Source organism: Megascapheus bottae, chromosome 3 (genome assembly GCF_031878675.1).
Source record: "Megascapheus bottae isolate mThoBot1 chromosome 3, mThoBot2.hap1, whole genome shotgun sequence".
Lineage (NCBI taxonomy): Eukaryota > Metazoa > Chordata > Mammalia > Rodentia > Geomyidae > Megascapheus > Megascapheus bottae.
In genome coordinates this window covers 74079926-74095153 of record NC_143511.1, presented here as the reverse complement: position 1 = coordinate 74095153, position 15228 = coordinate 74079926, and the positions used below count along the sequence as shown (strand labels likewise).

General features: G+C 53.8%; 1 protein-coding gene across 1 annotated transcript in view; it reads right to left on the bottom strand.

The window, feature by feature from the left end:
* Col27a1 (collagen type XXVII alpha 1 chain) overlaps nucleotides 1–15228 on the bottom strand; it is a 109987-nt gene that overhangs the window by 20496 nt on the left and 74263 nt on the right. Inside the window, exons 28-37 of the mRNA XM_090330485.1 lie at nucleotides 14718–14771; nucleotides 11666–11719; nucleotides 11147–11191; nucleotides 11005–11049; nucleotides 10768–10821; nucleotides 9900–9953; nucleotides 9008–9061; nucleotides 7412–7465; nucleotides 6546–6599; nucleotides 2860–2967 (exon numbers count right to left, since the gene is read on the bottom strand). Of these exons, the coding sequence (XP_090186611.1) occupies nucleotides 2860–2967; nucleotides 6546–6599; nucleotides 7412–7465; nucleotides 9008–9061; nucleotides 9900–9953; nucleotides 10768–10821; nucleotides 11005–11049; nucleotides 11147–11191; nucleotides 11666–11719; nucleotides 14718–14771 (576 nt within the window). The remainder of the gene's footprint in view (nucleotides 1–2859; nucleotides 2968–6545; nucleotides 6600–7411; nucleotides 7466–9007; nucleotides 9062–9899; nucleotides 9954–10767; nucleotides 10822–11004; nucleotides 11050–11146; nucleotides 11192–11665; nucleotides 11720–14717; nucleotides 14772–15228) is intronic.

The window sequence follows — 15228 nt, the reverse complement described above, 5'->3', positions numbered from 1 at the left end:
AGACTTAGGGCAAAATAGAAAAGGCAAAAAGCTCTCCTCAGTGAATTTTTCATATCAATTTCATGCTGAAATAATATTGTGGACCTATGGGCTGAAGAAATGATATTAAGATTGATTACCTTTCTCTTCTTATCTTTATAAACCCCACACGTGGTGTGTGTTCTGTTTCTAATGGGCAGCGCCAGGCTGAGCAATGTCAAGTTTTCTTACTTTCTCTGTAGTAAAACACTGAAAATCCTTACAACCTTGATGGTGGGCCAGGCTGGCCCTATGTGCTCCACTCCGTAAGTCCTCCTATGAGCTGAGTGGTAAAGGATTGACCTATTCTACTATCCCAGGTGCACAGGGATGTCAGGCAAAAGCCAGGTATGCAGGTATGTGCTTGATGGAGGCAAGGCAATCTAACCTAAGCCTGGCTATAAACATTCCATTGTGGGACTAACTGAAAGTCCCTCTCCTCCCCCAGCCCTAACAACCTTTTCGATAACCTCTAATAACCTTTCCAATAACCTCTGTCTCCTGGCTCAGACCCATAAAACCCTAACTCTGGCCCCACCTCCTTGTACAACCTTCCTCCCGTGGAAAGGTTGCTTGCCTCTCGTTGTGCCTCAATAAACAGTCCTTGACTGTTCCTTGGGACTCCAGTTTTCTAACACATGGTGTTGGGGGAGGGGTTAGCTCTAAAGAAACTGAGGCACGTTGTTGGCTGGAGAGTTGGCCCAGTGGTGCCGTAATAATGCCGTGAAAAGTAGCCCATAGAACTATCCAGACTAATAGGATGCAGCAGCTGACCAATCTCTTGTCAGAGGAAAGGTGAGTGGGCACTGAGGTCAGAGGATCAGAGAGGTATCTGCCCAGGGACACCCAAGACACCCCTTATCCCGACAGCTCCCTCTGGCTGGGATGTAAACAAGTGGAGCCCTAAGTATGTATGGCCACACATCATTTCACGATGGGGACGGATGTGAGCACTGTGCTGTCAGGTACCCTGTGAGCGTGCAAGCCCTGGGAACATGCACGTGCAACTAAGAGGCCACCAGTACAGTGCAGGCCCTCATGGACAAATACGGCGTCCTGTGACCCAGGGGCCCTCATTGCTGGCCCCACCCCAGGCCCTCACAGCCTTCTCAGGGTTCTCAGCAAGCTCGATGCAGGAGGACTGGGAGTGACAGACAGCAAAACACCACCCCTGACTCGCCACTATGCCATCACATCCCAGTCACCACCACCTTCACACCATCCTTCACCCTGTCACCACTCCCGCTGCTGCCACTGTCACAGTCACCATCATCTCCCCTCCAGCACTGTCTCACCACCACTGTCACCATCTCATGATCACAGCCACCACCATCACCATCATTGTCACCTCCATCCCCCCACTGCCACCACTGCCACCACCACCATTAATGTCACCATCACCACCACGATCACCATCACCATCGTGGTTTGTGCCCGTTACAAAATAGTAACACACAGCACTCCTCAAGGGAAGGCCCCAGAAATGCTGGCACTCATGTGCTCTCAGCACACATTCCTCCCCAAATCTCTTACTGTCACAAAAGCAAGACCAGAGAGGGCATGAGGCAAGAGAAAAGCCACACCGCAAGGGACGGAGGAGCCAGCTCTGTTCCTCAGAACTCCCTGTGACTCGTCTGCCCGGGGCTGGCGTGAGCCAGGGAAAGCCTCCCTTAGGGAAGCATGCGAGGCCTGTCTCCTCCTCTAGCTTGTGTGAGGATCTCACTCTGTCTTGGCTACCAAGACAGCTTAGCGCTTCACTTCTATTTTTAGGAGACATATTTTCCCATAGCAGTTTGTTGCCTGCTAATTTGGCTCAGGTCCAGGTTAGTCATTTCAACACTCCAGAGGAAAAAAAAGAATGTCCACAGCAGGCTGAATGAAGTGAGACGCTGGTCTCGGGAAACAACACAAATCTCTCAGCCTTGGAGAGGAAATGTCTGGCCAGGGAGACCAGGCCAGGCCAGAGGCTGCGCCCAGCTGGCACAGGGCGGACGCCTGTAGGCATCATTGAGGCAGCTTTGTCTCCATGGACCCAGGCCACACACCTCCCGTTCCACCGTGGAGCCTGCACTGACCCCACTATGGAGTCTGGCTCCATGACATCAGCTTTCTACCTGATGCCTGGCCATACTCCTGGCCCCCTGCCCGGGCCCTGGAATGTTAAGCAGTCCTGTTGTTTGTTACTTTGTGGTCCTGGGTAATTTCTTCTGCCTCCCTGATCTCCAAGTTCTTGAGGTTGCTCTCCGGGTCAGAGAAGGAACACCAGGGGAAGTGCTGAGTCTGGTGCATGCAGACAAAGGCACAGGCTGCTCCTGTCCTTCCCTAGGTACCTCGAGGGCAGGGCCCAGATTCAATTTCAGAGGAGCACAGTTGTAGGAGGGTGCAAGGGCAGAACTCACAGAGAGTTGGGCTCACCTCCTGGGTACTAAGCAAATGGTCCTAGAAGCCCCAGGCCTAGCTTAGGGTCAGGGCTGGCTTGGTGGTGTAGGTACTCCCTGTAGTGACAGCTGAACAAGGAAGAACGGGGGTCCCAGACAATGGGATGAGCAAAGGCCTAGTGGTGAGAACCTGGTTTGTCTAAAGGAAAGCAGTGTGGATGGGTGGGTGTGACTAGATGTATGGATAGGTAAGGACACAGGAACCAAGTCTGTGCAGGGACCAAGGGTTATTTTGAGGGAGCCGGGGGACCCCTGGAAGACAGAGTAAGAGAGGCATGATTGGCTTTTGGTCACTCTCCATGGCAGAGGAAGCCCGATCACAGAGGACGTGTAGGTGGCCCAGGAAAGCCTGCATGTCCACTATGCCCACAGCCCCAGTGTGGGCAGCAGCCTGAACACTCACCCTGACGCCAGTGATCCCGGGAAGTCCAGGGGGACCATCCTCACCCTTCAGCCCCTCCTGGCCTTTTTCACCACGCTCACCATCAGGTCCTGGATCACCTCTGTCCCCCTGGGTTGGGAGAACAAGAGGTGGAGGAAGACACAGAGAACAGATTAATCACCAGGCACACAAGAACCCCAAATCTCCAAATGTATGCAGAGCCTGCATGTCCCTGTCCCCAGCCAGGGCCTCTGGGGCTCTCCAGAGCTCCTGGAGCTGTTGAAGGGCTGGCATGGGGGCACATCCCAGCATAGGCAGCCTCTGCCATCCCTATTATGATTGGTGAGCGAATCCAGGGGGTGGCTTAGGGGCCAAGACCTGTAATCACACCCCATGGCTCTTTGCCCACCCCTCACTCCCACCCCAGGCACAAGCACAATGGGTTTGATGGGAAGACGTTCACTGACAGATCTTTTAAAAAACCAATTCAGAGTTGCATTTTTGACTCCTTCTTGCAGTTTCCAAGAGGAACTGCTGACGTCCATGTAGCAGGCCAGGGCAGGGGTGAATGAACTGCCAGGCCCTGGAACAGCCTGCTTTCTGTTGCTGCCATTGCACTACATGGTGGTCCTGCAACCAGGAGGACAGTTTCTCTGACCAGTGGATGGTGTGTGGCACTCGCCCTTCTCCCCATCCGAACTGCATTATGTCTGTGCTGATTCAGTCCTCCCGAAAGCCTGCTCTTGGTCTCATTTCACAGACAGGGAAAGTGAGGCAGAGCTGTGACATGATCTGGCCTCCAGTCCCCCCACCTCGCAGTAGAGCTGAAATCTAAGGCTGGGCATAGACACTGGCCAGTTCCCTACAAGTGGTTGATGAGGGCAGATCTCTGGAGAGGTAAGTGGGTGTCACAAGGTCTTCTCAGGGCTGTAAGATTGGGAACTCAAGGGTCTGTCTATGCAAGTGGACCCCTGGCCTGGGTTTGGGGAGGTAAAGGCACAGGTATTCCGTGGTTCTCCCAGAGTGCTGGCTTCGTAGAGGGCTTTGAAACAACCACAAGAACTTTTCCCTATGTGGCCCTACTCCTCCCCTCTTCTTTGTGGCAGGTGGGGAGGGGAAGTTCCAGTTCAGGCAGTGCTGGCCCCAGGCTGGGAGGTCCATCAAGGACCATCTGAGCAGGACCTGTGGCAAATCCCCTGAGCCATTGATGACAGCTCAGGGAGGCCAGAAGAGGAAGAGGGTGTGAGGCCATGTGACCTAGGAGGAGTCTGGGATATTAGAGTGTAGCATCATATGTGCAGAGAGTAGCTCACAGAGGGGATGGAGCTGGAGCTGGATTCCAGCCGAGACATTCATGAACTCCACTGCTGCAAGCTTCCTCTGGGGTTGGCTTGGCCTGCTGAGGCCTGGTCCATGGGGCAGGAGGCTGGCATAGAAAGCTCCAGGCAGTCTACGGCCCACTCTGGAGTAGCTCTGTCATTCAGCATCCACAGGCCACACATGAGAAGGGTGATGGAGCTGAGCAGTGTGGCTAGTGCAGAGATTCGAGGTCACCAGGCTGCTCTCTGAGATCCCTTTCCACTGCAGGTGTCCATTCCACAGAGCCGGGTGTGAGGAGGGGGGCTAGCCCCAGAGGCTTTCCCATAGACGCCTGGGGCTCCCGGAGGCCATTCCGGGATTGCCATCCCTGGCCAACCTGCTGTCTCAGCTCTCAGTAGCAGGAACATGGCCAAGCTATAAAGTGTGATCAGATTACAAGCCCACAGCCTGGCTTCCAGCTAGCTAAGGTGAGGGTCATTATGGCTTGTCCCCACAATGTCTGGGGGTTTCTGGAAGTCCTGGAAACCCTCCAACATGTGTCAATACCCAGAAGGGCATTGGGTCAACCATTCCAATTTACATAGGATAAAAGATGCTTAGAGAGGCAGAGGTGTCCAGTGCCAGCAGAAGTCCACAGTGGAAAGCTGGTGAGAACCCACCAGGCCCTGCATGCAGGAGGCAACAGCTCCCTCATCCCTGGCGTGTGTCCCCTCACCACACTCAGGGCCAGTATCCCTTGTTTGCTTCCTTACTCGTCAAGGGATTGGATGGGAGAAAGCCCTGTAGATGCTCAATGAGCACGGAATTAGAACTGCCATTGGCCACCACCACCACTGCCACCACTAGAACTGGACACGCAAGAAACACCAACGACTGTGCCTGCCTGAGAGGTGATTCCTGGATGAACACTGGGGTCTCCTAGCACTCATGGGAGAAGGTGTGGCTGAGAGCAACTACTCTGGTTCAAGGTTAAAGGCAGAAGAACCAGTTTTGGGAGGGAGTGCAGAAGGATAAACCAGAGCTAAGGCACCCTGAGAGCTAGAGGGTTTACTGCAGCCCAGCCTCTGGCAGTGGGCTAGCTGTGATTGGACCATCAAAGGATCCAGGGGTCTGGCTCAGGGTCACCTGTGCACCAAGGCAGCAGGTAGAAAGGTGGACAATAGGGGGTGCTCTTGTCCCTGAAAGAAAACACCCAGAGCCAGTAGAGGCCAGTCACTAAAGACTCCCTAGGAAATTGGGTAAATGTGGGGAGGGTTGCAAGTGGGGTAAGTCGGGAGTAGGGTATTATAGATGGGGGAGTCAAGACTCAAAGAAGGGGGTGCTTCTCTGAGATCCTGTAGAGAGAAGGGAGAGAGGTGGGAGAGTCTTCCCTAGGGAAAGTCCTGGCATCTGGAGTGGCTGGGCCACAGGTAGAGATGGGAGTCAGAGGCGATGCCCACACAGGTGGGAGTGGCAGAGCTTACTGAAGCCAATAAACTTAGGTACCTATGAGTCATGGTTTGAGTTTCACCTCAGGCATGGTCTCTGAATGAGTGAGTACCTCTTTACCTTCCTAAGAGGCTCTGTCTTTTCACCTTTATTTTTGTCGATTGTGGAGCTTGAACTCAGGGCCTGGATGCTATCATCCCAAAGATACCAATTTGAATAATAGCTGATTTTAGTTTTTAGGTGGTTAATTGGATAAGAATCACATGGACTTTCCTGACTGGGGTTGGCCTGGAGCCATGATCATCAGTTCTCAGCCTCCTGAGTAGGTAGAATTACAAGTGTGAGCCATTAGTGCCTGGCTCAGTTTTTTCACTTCCAGCACAGGTCTATGGTAGAACAGATAAGCTGGGCTTTGGAATCAGACAGGCTGGGATTTGGGTTCCGTTTGTGTCAATATTGGCTGTGTGTCCTTTGAAAGTTGCTACACCTCTCTGAATCTGTTTCCACACCTAAAAATGGGACTTATCTGTAGCACTAATGGCAGTGGTATACCTAGAGTGTTCAGCACAGAACCTGGTAATGCTATAAAAGACTGAGTATCCTTAACTCTTGGCTTGCAGCACCACCGGTGGCGACCGCTGCTTCCCTGATCTTTGAGCATGTTTGTCCAGCCCTAGCTGTGGGCCTGGCACAGAGTGGGTGGTCAGGGGTAGCCAGGAGAAACTGACATTCTCAAGTGAGGGAAGCAAGAACGAAGAGAGTGGAATAGAAGGTGACGCTAGCCCCAGCGTCAGAATGACCCCTGGACTCTGACTCTTTCCATCAGCCCACTTCGGTACTTTAGGAAGTTTGGTACCCTGGAGGAAGTTTGAGTCTTGCATAGCAGGTGGCACATTCTGAGTCTCCCCTCCCAGGCCGAGCCCCCTCCCCCACCAGACCTTGCCCTTGAGAGCATTTACCTTCAATCCATCTGGCCCTGCAGGGCCAAGATCACCCTCCAGGCCTGGCTCTCCCTAGAAAGATAGTAGAGAAAGATGACCAAGAACCCAGATGCTCACCTTCCCTCTCACGGGGCAAGCATACACGGGGTGCACACTCTGGGGCGGGCAGGGGAGGAATGACATGATTATCGTAGGTCGGACCTCACTGGTCCCAGGTTATCCTGAACATGACATCTGGATTCACTGCTTAGTCTGGGGCGGTGAGTCTGCCTAGTGGGCTGGAGTCAATTCTAACATTGGGCATGCCTCAATATCACCTCTGGTTGTCTGAAAGGCATTCCCAAGGCTAAAGTGCCCGTGGTATCTGATGTTTGTCTGTAACACATGACTGATACCACTGTTAGGAGCTGCTGGCCAAGCTGTGGCAAGCAGGCAGATTCTGCTCCTCCTATACTTGTGACAGACATTATTAACTGAGCCATTAGGCTGGAAATTCCACAAGCCAGGGCCTCTGCTACTCACTGCTGTGTCCTCAGTGCTATAAGAAATGGGCCTTCTCTTGCCGGCTGAGTTCCAATGGAGGCTTCAAAAATCTTGCCAACACAGACACTACTGACCATGTGTGGTGGATGCAAACCAGGCTAGCTTACCATCTCAGGCCTCTGAGCTTCTTGATGTTTTCTTTGCCATGTGGCCTCTCCTCTTATGAAATGTGGACCTGTGGACATGCTGCCTACCAAGCTAGACAAAGCTGCAGAGATTCTCCACCTGGCTCTACCACCGAGGAAATGGTGACTTGGGGAGGATAAGCAAAGCTCTTTCCTTCCCCATGAAGCCCACACACCCTGACGCTTTCCAAGGAGGATGAATTTGTTTCCACTTACCCGCTGACCAATGAGGCCCTGCTCCCCAGATGTGCCCAGAGGTCCAATGTCACCCTAGAAGAAGCCAAACACAAGCTGTATGGGGGTGGGCACCACTGCGGCGGCCTTTGCCATTCTTTCTGGCTCTGACTCAGGGTAGGGGAGAAGGGGAGAAGTCTTCTCGAGAGATTGTAAAACACCAACCAGAGCTCCTGTTCCAAGTGAGCCAGCCCTGCCCAAGGGTTTCTCTTATGCCAGCGCCACAGGGCCACTGTCACCACTACCACATGACTACATGCTACTAGCAGTCCTGTCACCTGCATGCTTATACTCACCGCTGACATCACTGTCCTCACACCACCACCACCGTAAGCACTCTCAATACCCTCATCCTCACCACTCCCCACAGCACCATGATCATGCTTTTACTACCATCATGGCATCATCACCACTGCCATCCTCACCATCAAGATCACCTCCACCAACATCATCACTACTATAGTCGAAACCACGACCGTCACCATGACCACCATCAGTCCTACCATCAGCATCATCACCACCACCATCCTCTCCACCATCCTCTCCACCATCTTCATCATCATCATCACCACCACCACCATCACTATCACCCTCCTTGGCTCCAAAGACGTACTGTGGTAAGCACTTTGTCACATGGAGATGACTTGACTTTCCCAGTGACCTGAAGAAAGGTGTTCTTTGGTAGTGGAAGAAGCCAAGACTGGGGCATTGGTAGTTAGCCCAAACTCTGGAGGGAGTCTGATGGTGGGAGTCTGATGACACCTTTAGGACCTAAAGCTGGGTGGTTTGGCTTCAGGAACCCCAGCAGCAGCGTGGAAGCTCCGACTGAACACCTGTTTACTCTCCCTTGAGACTTGGTGAGAACTCCAGTGAGAGAGACATCTGACGACATCCCCTGAGGGCCCCCCAAAGGTCCTTCTCATCTGGGGATTTCCAAGATTTGCTCCCTGCTGCTCACAGTGGAGAGCCCAGTCATCTTGGAGCCCCAGCTCAGACTCAGCAGGAAATCATCCACTTCTACCTTGCTTATATACTGGGTGGTTATCTTCATTGGGCAACAGGTCTGAGAGTTAAGCCACGTCTAACAGTGCCAGGCCTGTTGCAGCTCCCTCTAAATAGGAGGGAGACAGGGGCATGAGGCAGTGGTCTGTCCCAAGTCTCATAGACCCTCAAGCTGTCTCCCTGGTCTTGGCCTTCACAATGTCTTTAGCCAGTCAGCACGGCTCAAAGGCCTGCATCGGATGCAGGACCAGGAGGGGCTGTCCTTGGGGCCCAGGTATCAATGGGTACCTGTTTCCCAGCAGGTAATGAGGGGCCCTGGGGCTGAGATGCAGATGCTATCACACGTTTGGGAGGGGTGGCCAGGGCAGGTGCGGGGAGAAAATGCTGCTAGGCAGGGGCTCAGTGTAGCTGAGCACAGCCGTGGGGGCACCGAAGGCCCCACTGCCCAGCCAGCAGCACAGAGACCCCATTATCCCGGGCATAAGAAAGGCCCGTTTCTCTTCCACATGGAGATGTCATTGTCAGCAGAGAGCTGGTTTCAACAGGTCATTTTTCTTGTCTTTCATTTTGCCTCACCTTCATCCCAGCTTCTCCAGGAAGGCCTGGTTCTCCCTCAGCACCTGGTGGCCCCTGAAAAAAAAATCCCCAAATGCCATTGGTCTCTTGTAGAACAAGGGCTGTCCCCTGGCTACAGATCAAGGGGTTAACTAAGGCCCAGAGAGGGCACGTGCTATGCCCAGGTCACACCGCTGACACACTGAAGTGGAAGCAACTGCCGTCTCTGGGAGTTTGGAGCTAGCACCAAGGGGCTGGTCCCAGTCTCATGGCTGTTGGACCCTCTTCTTCCCCCAGGACTGCGGTTTACCACACAGGGGCCCTTGGCAAGCAGGAGGGGAAAATTCATGATTCACATAAGGATGGGGAAGAGGCCAGTGGATGTTCTGAGCCCTTCTCTTTGTAGTGGAGCCAGGGGGATGGGGGTGGAAAAGGGTCCTGACTTATCTCCTTGGCATGGCTGTGGTCTTGTGTAAACCTCAGGCTTCAGATTTCTCCTCTGCATAAGGCCTAACTATTGGGGCCCCCTCCAAGCTTCTGGCTGCCCGTCCCTTAGCAGCCGCGATCTGAGCTCCGACTTCTCTGTATAGGTCTCAGCAAGCTGGAGAATGGGATAAGGACTGATACTGTTTGTGTCCGTGATGCTGGTGGTGAAGGATACTGAACCCTTCTCCACTCCCCTAGGGTCCTGACATGTCTGCATTGCACTCCATGCCCTGACCCTGGGAGCCAGTCCCCCTTCTTATGCCCCAACCTGGATCCTCTCTCTCTTCTGGGTCTCTGGCCTTCAGTATGTAGCATGTAGGATACAACCACCCCTACTAGCCAGGGCAGGATTGGCCGGAAGGAGGAGGAGGGCTACTGTGTTCTCAAAGTAGTAGCAAGGGCCAAGCAAGAGCTCTTCATCACTCACCTTCGGTCCCATCTCTCCTGGTGGGCCAACTAGTCCCTGGGGTCCCTGGGGTCCCTGGAGACAGATACAGAGGCAGTTGGGGCCCAAGGCTTGATAATGCCATTTGTAGCAGTGAGGAGATGGGGAACCACAGATCCTGGTGGAGGGGAGGGGAGGCATGCAGCCACTTCTAGCTGTCTGTAACTGTCACGCAGTGCACAGTCCTATGTGTCTCCCCAAATCCCTGTCTCCCCTATTCCCGTACAGAAAGCCTGAGTCCTGCTCACTCTATACCATCCATCTTCTACATTGCCCTCCCCTTAAATCCACCTCTGGAAATGCCATGTGTTCCCACCCACCTCTGGTCAATTGGTGTCAAAAAGGCTACTCCAGGAGCCTCTGCAGGGGTTCCCTGCCCCTAACACGCAGACTCCCTCAAACCCATTGCGCTGAGTCTCTGCTCCCCGCCTATCAGTGACAGCATTACCCTTGAGAGTGGCCATGTCACTCTCTCCCTGTCCCCGAGGATTACTTTTTCCGGTGGGCTCCAAGCAGCTCTTGCCCCCCCCCCCCGCAGCTCTCTGCTTTCCCCCTCCTGCCTCTCTATCCATGTCTTTTGTCATGTCTATAGCAGCATGTCAAGAAAACGATGGCTGTCCTCAGTTTCCCGGCAAGTAAACAGGCTGCAGAATATGTCAGCTGAGGCTCAGGCCAGAATTCCCTCCCAGGCAAATTCTTGTCACCGACGCCTGACCCATCTGTGACTGAGCCTGGCATGTCCTTTCCTAGTCTGCCTTCTTGTTTGACTGCCTGGCCCCCACACTGGGTAGAGGTCCAGCTGAATCAACCTGCTAGGGGCAGGAATGGCAGGGAGGGAACAGACACTTACCGGTTCTCCTGGGAGGCCCTTGGCACCTGGGGGGCCCGAGGGACCAGGTATGCCCTGCAGATAAAGAAACAGAGAACCTCAGCTTCTCATGGCTATCTCTACCCTACCTCACCCATCTCCCAACCCCAAGCAAGTCATCAAGTCATCTGGTGTGACAGATGGGGGCACCTGTGGGTCCCTCTCCACCATCACCCACAAAGCTCAGCATGGAGAATTTCTGAAACTGGCACTACTTACGAGGAAGCCGCGTGGGCCTGAGTGGCCTCGCTCACCAGCTGCACCCTGGAAGCACATTGGGGGTCATTAGAGGCACACAATGTAGGCAGATTGGGGGAGTGAGGGTCTGGCAGCTGGTCAGCATAGATGTAGTCTGACGTACCTGTTGTCCAGGCTGGCCGGGTCTACCCCGAGGTCCCTCAGGGCCCTGTATGGTTGTGAAGGTTGGAGATGGCTTAGAAGGTCCCTTTACAGAGAAGGGCCCCATCCCACAGAAGGACGAAGGGACCTATGAGACCACCTGTTCTCCCCTATCCCCACTGCACTGGGGGAAAAATTCAAGTCCTGGAGGAGTTTAGTGCCCAGTAACCAGGGTCATGGGTGAAGAACTAAGGCCCTCTTCCTACTAATAGGGCTGCAGAAGTAGCCTCAGCTCCAGTGGAGGGGTGGGGTCCTGGTGGTGGGCAACTTGCTGGCCTGTCCTGTCGTCCTTTCTCCTCTTGGCTTGTAGGGCAGGGGGTGGGGGAGTATGAGCACCTGGGGCTGTGCCCTCAGCCTCTCTGGGACTCTCTGCTGCCCACAGGGGTCTGGGATTGGGAAAGCTGAGCCCTGGTGCTGGGGTCCTGACCACCTCCTCCAGCCTCCAGGAAAGCGTGAAGAAGAGCAGGCCACAGGGTCATACCTTCAGACCTCTAGACCCCTGCTCCCCAGCAGGTCCATCTGGTCCTCTTGGGCCCTGGAATAGGAAAAAGATTCTAGCAGAGTGGACAGCAGGGGTCTCCCTTGGGCTGAGAAACAGGAAGGCGGAGCTAACCCAGAGCCTTGGGCCTGCCCTGCACGAGGCTGCGTTCTGCTTCCTACCTTCTCATACTTGGCACCACTTGGCACAGGCCACTGGGTGCAGTGCCTGCATGAGATGGCTCTGCAGAAGCTGTGTATGGAGAACCTCTCTAAAGAGATTCAAGTGAGAGGGGCTGCTCAGACCACCCATTGCACAGAGAAGACTGAGTGTCAGAGCTCAGCTCTAACTAGTAGACACACTGTGCTGCTGCCTGATTCTTTAGAACCATTGGGACTACAGCCCACAGGGTCAGCCAGACCTGGGGAGGGGTTGAACACAACCAGCTATGTGAAACAGAATCCCTCTCCAGCCAGGTGTGCAAGCTAACCTGACCTAATGCACTGAGGAAAGCCTGATGGGAGGAGGGGCAGCAATAGGATGACATGTACAGGAGGCAGGCCACTGCCCACTGATCCTCGGAGCCTTGGGTTCAGTCTGATTCCTCAGAGAGCAGTCTCAGTCCTTGGCAAGCTGGGAAGTTCTGGGAGCGAGGGAAGCCTACCTCCAATCCAAGTGACCTGGTCGGAGCAGAGGTATGGCCAAAGGAAGTGGCCAGTGCAAGAACCCTTAGCAGGCCTGAAGTTGGCATCAACCTCAAGGGCCCAGCCATGGAGAGAGATGGATGAGACAGGACCCCTGGAGGGCACTATGGTACTTGCTCTGGTGGTGGAGTAGGAAGAAGCCTGTGCTAAGGGGCGAAGAGTATCCTGGAACCAAGCTGTGATACCTCCAGATCAAGGTGGCTTGGGGGATGTAGAGAGAGGTCCCCGAGGTAGGAGAAAACTAAAGGCAAATAATCACAAGTTGGATTTGCAGTTAATGATTGAGCTGCAAAAGTAATAATTAGCTAGGTGCTGGTGGCTCATGCCCAGAATCGTAGCTATGCAGGAGGCCAAGATCTGAGGACTGAGGTTGATGGCCAGACTCCGCAGGAAAATCTGTGAAACTCTTATCTCAAATGAACCACTAAAAAGCCAGAAGTGGAGCTGTCATTCAATTGATAGAGCACCACCCTTGAGTGAAAGAGCTAAGGGCGAGTGACCAGGCCCTGAGTTCAAGCCCCTGTACTGGCATGCACACGCACACACACACACACACACACACACACACACACACACACACACACACACACACACACAACTAGACTCATCCACTGCTTGGCATGTCTAGCAGTTCAGGCTCTGTATGGATACCATCAGGCCCAACCCATGAACACAGACCTAGGAATTAAAAAGCCAGTCTAATGTGAGGCATCTCAGGACCCAGGCCAACACTAGTCCCTGTCTCACCGAAGCTCATGCCTACCCAAAAAGGGACAGCCTAGGAGGTGGCAGCATGCAGCCTGAGTCACATAGCACCCTGCTATCTCCAGGGACCAAAGCCTTCCTTGGAGAAAAGCTGTAATCTAATTATAACAGCAAGAACAGCAGCAACGTCTTGTTTTACCAACTAGGAAGCAGGCTTGGCATGGAGGTTGATTTGAGTGTGATCACACAGCCAGTGTGCATTTGAACCCATTAATGGATGCTCATTTATTTCATCACTGTCACTGTCACTCTGGGTGGGTCAGGGTGAGAGTGAGGTCCCCATCACAGGGGAATATCCAAGTCATAGCCCAGAGGAGCCTGGAAAGCTCAGGGAGCAGCAGTAGGAAGTGGGGAGGTGGCCTGGGTGGGGGAGGAATGGGACCAGGTTTCCTTGTCTGTAGAGAAGAGGATGCACTTGGCTCCTTGCCACCTTGTTTCCTCAGCCATCTATGCCATAATGGATACATGGAGGGCAGCCATTTCCTGACTGGCTTTGGTTATGCCCTAGTGGTCTTATGTGGTCCCTGACCTCTCCTCCTTCCCCCTCCACACCCCATACTAGGCAGGCCTCCAGTTAAGACAGCATGGCTTTTCATCCAAGCCATATGTCAATTCGCACGTATACACTCCCCACAACCAATGTCTGCCCATGTCTGGAGCTGCCCTCTAGCCAGACCCAAGCCAGGCTTGGCAGAGACAAAAGTGACCCTGCCCATCCATATCTCTCAAGAGAAAGGGGTCCAGGAAGGAAATACAGGTAGGTACTTTGCCCTGCTACCTAGGAGGGGTTCAGCAGGGTGGAGGCCTTTGGGAGATTGCTGAATGTCCACAGCCAAGCTACCCGGTGTGTTCTGTCACTGGCCCATTGCAGAGGGAGAACCAAAGGCTCCAAAGGAAAGCTGGCTGCCTGAGGTCCAAGAGGAACCAAGACTAAGGGCCAGTTTCCTGAGCTGTACCCAGCTTGTAGAGCCCAGCCCAGCCTTAGATCATGGCTCTCTAAGCTCCTGTAGCCTCTGTAAGGGGAGAATGAAAGCACAGAGTACTGCTGAATATCCCAGATTTGGCTCTTATCTCAAATCCCTGTGACTTCCCACTATCTTGAGAACTTAGCTATGGCTGCTGAGGCCCTGTCTGGCATGGTGCCTGCTAAATCTTGGCCCCATCTGCTCCTTGCTCTGCCAGCTGGGAATACCTAAGCCTGCCATGCCTTTCTCCACACCAGGCCCTCTGCATAGAAGCCCTCCTGAAGGCCGTCCTGGGTACCCTTCCCAGATGAGGAGCCTCCCACCTAGCCTGAGCCCCCCATATCTCTACTCTGGGGACTGCTCTTGTTTACTGTCTCAGATCTGTTTAACCTGTCGACTGACCAGGTGGCCAGGCAGGGGAAATAGCTGGATGAGTGAGTGAGTGAATGAGTGAGTGAGTGAACCAGAGAATTCATCTGTGCCCAATGGACAGCAAGACCTGAGGCTCCAACTCAGAGAGGAACAAGGCCATAGGGCCCAGGTCCAGCCCAGTCCCAGGGCTAGCATGGGCCTGGACATCATGGGGTCAGGGCCAGGAAGTGGCAGATGTGGCTGACTTACTCGGCGACCCTTGGCTCCCCTCATGCCTGGTGGGCCTCGAGATCCAGGAGCACCCTGTGGGAGGAGAAAGAGAGTGGAGAAGCCTTTTTAGGGGGGTGAAAACAGTATGGGGACTGCTGCAGCCTCAGATGCACCATCCAGCCTGGCTCAGGAGCTCCTATATTCAATATAGCCTTTACGCCTGGAACGTTAAAGGCTAACTTTTTCCTGGGATCCTTGGGGTGATGAGCACACACCTTCTTGGGCATGCTACTTCCTTCTTTATCTCAAACTCAGTGGCAGGTGATATGTATTCCAGTCTCTTTAAAGCACGTTCCCTTTCCTCCCCAGCCGAGATCCAAGGGCACCCTGACACCAAATAAGACCTTTAAAGGGTCAAAGGGAAGGAGAAGGGAGAGCTGGGGGTGGGACAGGGCAATGGAAGGGTGGAGGGAAAGGAGCAGTCCTTAGCAGGGTGAAGAGGAAATGAAGATACAAGAAGGGAGAGGAGGGAAGGGAAGAAAAAGTGGGT